The sequence below is a fragment of the Nematolebias whitei genome, chromosome 14 (genome assembly GCF_014905685.2).
Source record: "Nematolebias whitei isolate Nwh7 chromosome 14, NemWhi1, whole genome shotgun sequence".
Lineage (NCBI taxonomy): Eukaryota > Metazoa > Chordata > Actinopteri > Cyprinodontiformes > Rivulidae > Nematolebias > Nematolebias whitei.
In genome coordinates this window covers 38,711,431-38,720,777 of record NC_056511.1, presented here as the reverse complement: position 1 = coordinate 38,720,777, position 9,347 = coordinate 38,711,431, and the positions used below count along the sequence as shown (strand labels likewise).

Genomic DNA, 9,347 nt, shown 5'->3' with positions numbered 1-9,347 from the left:
CCTTCTAGCTGTGTGGTCCTGTTAGCAGTGTGGTCCTGTTAGCAGCGCGGTCTTGTTTGCAGCGTGGTCCTGTTTGCAGCATGGCCCTTTTAGCAGCATGATCCTTTTAGCTGTGTGATCCTGTTAGCAGTGTGGACCTGTTAGCGGCATGATCATGTTAGCTGCATGATCCTGTTAGCAGTGTGGTCTTGTTAACAGAATGGTACTGGTAATCATTGTGATAACCACAGTGTGCATCTAAGCAGTTCCAGATGGCGAGGACCACATTCGTGTTGGGAAGCTCACATAGTGGATATCCTCCCCAGGCTCACCATGGGTGATCCACTTGGATCATTATTCAAATCCATTCAGCCACTCAAAGATATTTTTGACTGTCAAAATGCTTCCTGAGTGTTCAATTCATGGCTGATGTGGTTAAAAGCCTTAATGTAAATTTACTCTTTTAAATACATTCTGCTGGAATGAAGCTAAAGGTTTGAATTCCTTGGAGGAATTCATATCCCGCACTGCCTTTCATGCCAGAGTTTTAAACTATAACCTTTTGATGGAATGAAGTTATAACCGATTTGGTCAGACCTCATAAATAACATGCACAATCTTATGTGATATTGTTAGGTCCTGCAAGATGTATCAGACAATATGTTGTGGATGATTCTCAGCTACAACCACACCAAATTTAAGCTCAGCATCTATAAAAATGAGTTATAACCATTTTGGTGTGTGCTAATGTCACTTAGATGTGGCAGCCATCTTGAATAGTGCTAACTCCAAAATGAATCAGTCGTTTATCGACAACTAGATCCAGTCATTATTTTCTGAAAGTTTCCTCAAAATCTCTCTATTGGTTCATGAGATATTCTGCTAATGATACAGACAAATTATCAACAAGGTTTATCAACATCCAAAGAAGATGGCTGCAGCTAATCTGGCCTGTTCAGGTTTCTGCCTATGTGAAGGTTTGGTTCGTGCTTTGAGGACTCAAAATCAGCTGATTTACTAGCTAAACCGTAAGATGGAAGTGATTTGTGAGAATCACAGGTCACCTGCAGCTTTGGGACTCGCCAGCATGAAACAACCTTGGAGAGGCTCGTAAGCATGGACCGGTAGAATGCACCCTAATGTGGCCATTTCAGATCTTGGAATTACCAGTAAGACTCGAGGCTGACTGGAAAAATAGTCTACCTGTAAAAGTCAACAATTGTGGCTTATCTGAATCTGACTCCCCTGGTTGGCCAAAAAACAGGCCGGCATATTAATTTTTCCTGGGAAATGTGTAAACTAAGGAAAAAAATTTAATTTTACACAGTTAAGGTCTTATTTTGACATGTTGTGCAGTTTTTGCACAGTCTCAGATTAGGTTTTATGAATTTAGACCATTTTAAGATGTAGTTTTCAACTTAGAATGTGATGATGTCACACTAATGTTTAAGCTGCTTAAACTTTAACTTAGCCTATAATTTTTTTGCTAACAAACTATTTTAACTGAACTCACATGATTTTACTTGTGTGTCTTCAACAGTTTCTAGATCAAAACTTTGTGCCAGCTTAGTTTATGACCAAACAAAGCCGTAAATTACGCTTTAGAAAAAAAAAAAAAAAACTCAGGCAGCAGCTGCATGGGTACATTTTTTTTTTACTTGGAAAACTTCTTGTTTCTACTCATGTACTCATGTGCTAACAGTGGTAAAAGAGGCACCTTTTTTTTAAATGGATAGTTTATGCTTATTGTTGGTGGTTTCGAAGGAATACTGTAAGAGTAACAGTTTATATGTTCTGCTTTGTTTTTCTCTAAACACGTCTCTTCAGAAACCTATCGATTAAAAACAAGCTACTTTGGATAATTTTGGATACAGACTACTTTTACACAGTTCAACATGTTTGACCCTGAATGTATCATGTATCACTACATTAAATTATTAAAAACTGGCAACGGCCTTGGGAGTCCATCCACTGAATGTGGAGCAGTACTCTGCTAGAACTATGCAAAGTTGTCCCATGAGTAAATGACGTCTTTATGTCTGATTGGATCAGCCGGACCCGAGAATTGACAGCTCTTGAGGAATGACATGTTTGCTGCTTTGTATTCAATTCAATTCAGTTTATTCATATAGCACCAATTGACAAGAGAAGTTGTCTCAGGGCACTTTACACAAACATTCACATACATGTAGACCGTGTCACTCTCTCCAATTTTACCTAACATTAATGATGATGATGATGATGATGATGATGAAGTGTGATTTAAAGGGCAAGTTTAGAGTTCCTGAGCTGCTTTGTGAACTAAGTTTAGTTTATGTGTTTGTGGCGTGGGACACATGAACAGAGATGTACTTTGTTGCTATCCGGTGAAAGACTTAATGTACAGAAATGAAATGATGAAATGTCTCATTCAATTTATTAACTTTATGATCTGAAATGCTAACTTTCTTCTGTTTATCAGAGAAAATCTTACACATGTATTAAACATAAATGAAGCCAAAGTGTAAAAGTTGTGCAACGAAAACTTAGTCTGCCCTCGCTGGTTTAACAGGATTTATGAATTTAAATACAGCTGCAAACCAAATATATTTAATTAAGTCACTGCTAGAAATTGAGACACGCTCCATAGAAGCAGAGCTCTTTAGCATACAGGTGTGTTAGTACAATGTCAAGAAGGAAATAAATCACTATCAATCTGGGAAGGATTAAAGGTCATTTCTAAACAATTCAGAGTGTATTATTCTACTGTGAGAAGAATTTTTACGCATGAAAACATTTAAGATGGCTGTCAGTCTTCCCAGGGAATGACTGTCCCAGTAAACGCACCCCAAGGTCAGACCGTGCAATGCTGAGAAAAAATGCAACAGACCAAAAGTGCCCCATCTCAGGCATCAATTAGAATGGTTAAAGGTCAAAGTTCTGTTAAGCATGGTGGTGGAGGACTGATGGTTTGGGCTTGTCTTGTAGTCAGAGGACCTGGGCACTTTGTTGTCATTAAGTCAACCATGAACTCCTCTGTGTACCAAAATATTCTAAAGACAAATTTGAGGCCATCTGAAGCTGAAGCTTGGACTTAATGGAGTCAGAATACAGAACAACGATCCCAAACACAGAAGCAAAGGCCCAGTCAAAGTCCAGACCCCAACTTTATTGATGTCTGCAAAACTCAATGAACATTGAAAAACTAATAATGCCACACAGAAAATGCAGCTTTTCCATACTGGCTTCTTTTTTGTTTAATAAATAATACAATGGTGGAATCTGCTGTGTGCTTTTCTTCACGGGATGTTAGATTTGAATAAGACCAGATCATTTTTATCATGTCCTGACAAGTGAAACCCTATTTAAAAGTAGATGGACTCTCTTTTTTACATGAGTAAATGCACATATTTCTCAGATTTACTTGTTTGTTGTTGTTCCTACAGTGGAATGTAACGAGGAATCGATTCTGATCAGAGACTTGTTCAAAGGCTACAACAAGAACATTCGTCCAACGGTGAATCCTGAAAACAAAGTGGAGGTTCAGATCAAGTTGACGCTCACGAACCTCATCTCCCTGGTGAGAGCTGCCGTCTTATCATCTCTTAGAAAATAAATCAGATACGGGCACTGCCAGAAGTGTGAGCAACATTTAAAAAAAAAATGTAATCCCTACACTTTATCATGTGTGCCAAAAGATAAATGACATCAATTTTAGAAGAATAACCGTTGTTTATAAAGACAGTAGAAGTGCACGTAAAGCAAACACATAAGCCTTTCTTTAAACCACAGAATGAAAAGGAGGAGACTCTTACAACCAACGTATGGATCGAGATTGTAAGTTTTTTCTCTCTTCACTTGTGATTTTGAGCAATGACCAACAAGATCTCTGATCGTTGTTTTTTTCTACAAGTTGAGTACTATGTTTGTCACTTGTGGCCTTTCTCTCAAATGTCATTGACAGCAATGGTTGGATTATCGCCTTGTCTGGAACCCAGCTGAGTATTACGGCATTGAAGTCCTCCGTGTCCCATACAATACAGTCTGGCTTCCTGACATAGTCCTGGAGAATAAGTAAGGTCTTTCCATTGAGGCAGGAAGTAGTTTTTAACTGTCTGCTATGTGAATAAAGTTTGTTGTCCACTGTCCTGTCCTTCACAGTATTGATGGAAAGTTCGATGTCGCTTACTATGCTAATGTGTTGATCAGCAACACTGGTTCGATGTACTGGCTGCCTCCTGCCATCTACCGTAGCACCTGTGCCATTGAGATCACCTATTTCCCCTTTGATTATCAAAATTGCACACTGGTATTCAGGTATGGGAGGATCCATGCAATGTACTGTAATTCTTACTTCATCAGCTTTGTTCTGCTCTTTTCTATCAATGTTGCCAAATCTTTTCAGATCCCAGACATACAGTGCCAATGAGTTGGACCTGATATTGCCGATGGAAAAAAGCCAAACTTTTGAGTGGGTGCATATTGACCCCGCAGCTTTCACAGGTACAGAATATACGCATGGTTTAAACTCCAGTGGCTAAAGTGCTCAGTGTCTCTCCAGGCTGATTCTGTTTCCATCCAACAGAGAATGGTGAGTGGACCATTGTCCATAGACCGGCCAGGAAGATGATCAACAAGCAGTATACTCCAGACGACCTGGAGTATCAGGAAATCACGTTCAATCTGATCATCCAAAGGAAGCCCCTTTTTTACATCATCAACATCATCTTGCCATGCTCCCTCATCTCGTCACTGGTTGTACTGGCCTACTTCCTACCTGCACAAGGTCAGTTGTTACTGTCACCAGCCAAATTATTATTGGAGTACCAAAGATGACATGAAATAAAAACTGGTGCAAATAATTTAAAAAAATAATTAAACCTGGAGAATGCAGAGCATGTGTTCTCTAACCTGGATGTACAGGCAGCATCAGTTAACAAAACTCACTGATGCCATGAAAACCTACTATTTTTTTTTGCCTTCTTCTTCTTTCGGCTGCTCCCTTCGTCAGGGGTCGCCACAGCGAACTAAGTCGCACAAAGACTTGGCAATTGTTTTTACGCCAGATGCCCTTCCTCACACAACCACTGATCACCGAGCTACCACAGCCTTCTGCATGGAGCAGAGAGCTGCTATCTAGGGCAACCAGGGGAGCAAATGGTGGGGGTTAAGGGCCTTGCTCAAGGGCCCAGAGTGGGGCAAATGAGGGTGGAGGTAGATGTGGGTGCTTCACCTATCCCACCCACATTTTGATGTTGATGGTACCGGGAGTTGAGCCGGCGACCTTCTGGTCGCAGGTCCACCTTCTCTAACCTATATGCCACCACTCCCGCCATAAAAATCTACTAGTTAAGAAGCATTTATAGAAGACAAATAGTCCAAATATATAACGGGAGCCACAAAATCAAACAAAATCTAATACTTTTCATCTATCCATCCATTATCTTTTGCTTGTTTGGGAATCGGGTCCCGGGGGCAGCAGCTTGAGCAGGGAGGCCCAGACATCTCTTTCCACATTCACCTCTTCCAGCTCTTCTGGGAGGACGCCAAGGTGTTCCCAGGACAACTGAGAGACGTAGTCTCTCCAGCGTGTCCTGGGTTTTCCCCGGGGTCACCTCCCGGTTGGACATGCCCAAAGCACCTCCTTAGGGAGGCTTCCAGGAGGTGTCATTACCAGATTCCTGAACCGCCTCAACTGGTTCCTCTTAATGAGGAGGAGAAGCAGCTCTGCTTGAGTCTCTCCTGGATAATTTAATTTCTCACGCTATCTCTGAGGGAGAGTCCAGCTACCCTGCAGAGAAAACTCATTTTGACCGCTTGTATCTGTGATCTCGTTCTTTCTGTCTGAACCCAAAGTTTGTGACCATAGACGATGGTAGGAATATAGACCAGCCAGGAAGCAAAGAGCTTCTCCTTGCAACTCAGCTCCCTCTTCATCACAACCGACCGGCTCAGCGTCTGCAATACAGCTGAACCTGCACCGATCCATCTGTCAATCTCACGCACTATTCTTCCTTCACTCATGAACAAAATCCCTAAATACTTGAACTACCTCACATGAGGCAGCAGCTCGCTCCCAACCCAGAAAATTGTTAAAATATATTTGTAAAATTTCATTTTACACCCACAGCAATATAGCTCATTATGTTTAAAAAAAGAGTGAACTAAAGCCATTTTTGTCCTTGCTAAGATCACTTAGCTGTGGTAGCCATCTTTAATTAGGTCTACTTCATAAGTTAGAGTTATAGAGGTGAAGGACATCCAATGATTACATCATGAGTTTTATACAAATTCCTTCAGAGATGCATATTTGTTATTCTTGATGTATTTCGTTTTATAACTATTTAACTACATTTTTAAATGCTGCATGAGCACCTTACAATAGCTTTTTTTTTTTTGGCATGGTCCAGTGTCTCCTAAGCCTTTGCTGTCCCCTCACAGCTGGAGGACAAAAGTTGACTGTGGCCATCTCTGTCTTGCTGGCTCAGACTGTCTTCCTCTTCCTTATTGCTCAGAAGGTGCCTGAGACTTCCCTTTCTGTCCCTCTGATCGGCAAGTGAGTCAGTCGTCCTTTTTATCCTATGATTGATCCAAGAATTCTCCTGTCCAACACTGTTCTTCTCTCATGTTCTCTTGCAGGTATCTGATCTTTGTCATGTGTGTCACCACTCTCATTGCTACCAATCAAATCGTGGTGCTGAACTTCTCGCTGCGCAGCCCGAACACTCACATCATGTCCCACAGCGTTAAGCATGTAAGCTTTGTGTGATTGAGACAAAATTGCCTGATCAAGAGTTATTATTATGGGAACAAATGCAGGTTGTCTTATCTGTCTGGTGTAGCTCTTTTTGGAAATGGTGCCTCGCTTCCTGGGCATGTCCCCACTGGTGGATGACAGTGATGTGACGGCTGAGGTGAACGGTGTGAGGGAGCGGCGGCGCAGCTCATTCGGCCTCATGCAGAGAGCAGAGGAATACGTGCTGAAACAGCCGCGCAGCGAAATGCTGTTTGACAAGCAGAGAGAGAGACATGGACTCAATCAATCGATTGGTGAGACTGATTTTAAAGTTTGACACTAACTCCAGTAGGGCCTAAGTAGTAGTCAGTATCTTACCTGAGGTAGACAGCATTCAATATGATCCCAGTGTGGAGAATTAAGGCATAATTCTCGTTGAAAAATAAAGCAAAAAGCTGGTTGGACTGGGGGTCCGCTTCAACGAGGCGTTTTGGCAGCTTAAAAAAAAATCCATTCTCAAAAATGGCATAGTATTTTGTTTATGTGCAACTTTTTTGCTTATATGTTAAAGTGCCTGTGACATGCATATCCTATACTAAAAGTGGAAGAAGAAAAAATTGGAATATGCGTCTAGACAGCTGTCCACTGCTGAGTGACAGTGAAACCATTGTTTTAATATCAAATAATATTGTAATATTCACAATTCTGTTCAGTGCCGAGATGACTTCTGTTGTGACTTGACGCTATATAAATAAACTGAATTGAATTACCTTAAAGTAATAAAATGATTGTAAAGATTATTAATATAGTAAAATAATAGAGAATATATCAGGAAGCAGATGAATAAATAATATAGTTCCATCACACTCATGTCATGTTTACAATGATCTTATTTCAATGTAATCAACAGTAGATGTTTTTGTGAATAATTTCAAAAGTGACAGAAGTTGATAAATTTGCATTTAAATGAACCACTATGACACTTTGGAGACTGGAACTGTCATGACAATGTGGATGGATTGGGCCTAGGCGACCAGAACATATGCAGAATCAGACTAACTTTGGTGACTAAACTTAAAACAAAGTTTAAGTTTAGGCGGCGAAGTAACGGAGGAGGAGGATTGTTGAGGGGAAACAGGTGAGCTGGTAACAAATGGAGAACAGGTGTGAAGGGTTAAACAGCGACATCTAAGAGTTATGAGTAATACAAGGACAAAGCACTGAAACAAGACTAAATGAATTATAGCACCTTTCTATCTGATCAAGATACTCAAAGCTCTTTACAATCTGTGCCCTCATTTACCCATTCATACATCACTCTACTAGATCTATACAAAGATTAATCAGAGCTTTATCACATTCATACACCGATGGGACACACTTCAGAGGCAATAAGAGGTTCAGTGTCTTGCCCAGGGACACTTCAACATATGACTGCTGGTGGAGTTGAACCCCAACTCTCGCACAGGAGGGCAACTGCTCTAACCACTCAGCCACAGCCGCCCCATGACAAGAACTACTTTCAAGACCAAACAGGCAATGAACTAAACAGAAACACAGACACAAAATGCCCCAAACCACAACAGAAGTTGTGTGTCAAAATATTTGTTAGACTGGTCCCCAATCTGACAAGCTGTCAACCATGAAAAATTTCTTTCCACACCCCACACTTTCAAAGTGCTGTCTACTGCAGGTAAGATACTCACTGCTGATAACAACTCCAAAGAGCCCCACTTTTAAAACATCCTGTTGTTTTGGTTTATTTTCTGCATACTTCACACTGTATCTAACAGTTGGTGTCTTATTCTTTAGTAAATAATATAGACGTCAGCAGCACAGCCAACCTGTATAAAAGTTTGGCCCAGGCTGCACCTGAGATCAAGCAATGTGTGGATGCCTGCAACTTTATCGCCGAGAGCAAAAGGCAACAAAATGACTTTGGATCTGTAAGTTTTAATTTTTTTCAAGTTGGTACGCCATTTCAATGTATTTGATGATTTATTATCAGTCTAAGCAAAGAGTTTTTCTTAGATTTTAAATCCTCAATCTTTTTTATTTTTAAAGGAAATTGAAAGCTGGGTTCTGATTGGAAAGATGATTGATAAAGTGTGTTTCTGGGCTGCGATCCTCCTCTTCATCATCGGCACGGTGGGAGTCTTCCTAACGGGACACTTCAACCGAGCACCAGAATTTCCATTTCAAGGAGACAGCAAAAAATATGTCCCGATTAATGTGGATTAAAAATAAATTATAAAATAAATGTTCTTGGGAGGATTTCAAACTCAATGGTTTGTTTAATTAATACATTTTAAATCAGTAGTCATATAAAGCTGTGAACAAGTTCAGATTATTTTAGTTACTATTAGCACATTGTATAATGATAAGAAAAAAAATGTCATTAACTAAACTTATTTTAAAGTTCGTACGGTTTAATGATAAAGCTGCAAATCTCAAACAAGCTCATTTAGGAAACATACAAACTAAAAAAATACCTATAAGCATAGTTAGAAGTTTAGTGTCTTAAGAATCTTTATAAACTTTGAATTAAAGCCACTGTACTCCTTATCATTTTTGTATTTTGAAGTAAATGGATCAGTGAAGCATTGTCTTGATATCAGTAAAATCAAAAACTTGATTTTATCAATTGGTATTT

The 9,347-nt window shown here is 40.0% G+C and overlaps 1 protein-coding gene across 1 annotated transcript in view; it reads left to right on the top strand.

Moving 5' to 3' along the window:
* chrne (cholinergic receptor, nicotinic, epsilon) overlaps nucleotides 1–9,006 on the top strand; it is a 14,122-nt gene extending 5,116 nt beyond the window's left edge. Inside the window, exons 2-12 of the mRNA XM_037687541.1 lie at nucleotides 3,405–3,538; nucleotides 3,751–3,795; nucleotides 3,923–4,032; nucleotides 4,120–4,275; nucleotides 4,364–4,461; nucleotides 4,544–4,744; nucleotides 6,400–6,514; nucleotides 6,598–6,712; nucleotides 6,801–7,008; nucleotides 8,507–8,640; nucleotides 8,759–9,006. Coding sequence (XP_037543469.1) covers nucleotides 3,405–3,538; nucleotides 3,751–3,795; nucleotides 3,923–4,032; nucleotides 4,120–4,275; nucleotides 4,364–4,461; nucleotides 4,544–4,744; nucleotides 6,400–6,514; nucleotides 6,598–6,712; nucleotides 6,801–7,008; nucleotides 8,507–8,640; nucleotides 8,759–8,935 — 1,493 coding nt within the window. The 3' untranslated portion in view covers nucleotides 8,936–9,006. The remainder of the gene's footprint in view (nucleotides 1–3,404; nucleotides 3,539–3,750; nucleotides 3,796–3,922; nucleotides 4,033–4,119; nucleotides 4,276–4,363; nucleotides 4,462–4,543; nucleotides 4,745–6,399; nucleotides 6,515–6,597; nucleotides 6,713–6,800; nucleotides 7,009–8,506; nucleotides 8,641–8,758) is intronic.
* The last annotated feature ends 341 nt before the right edge of the window (nucleotides 9,007–9,347 follow it).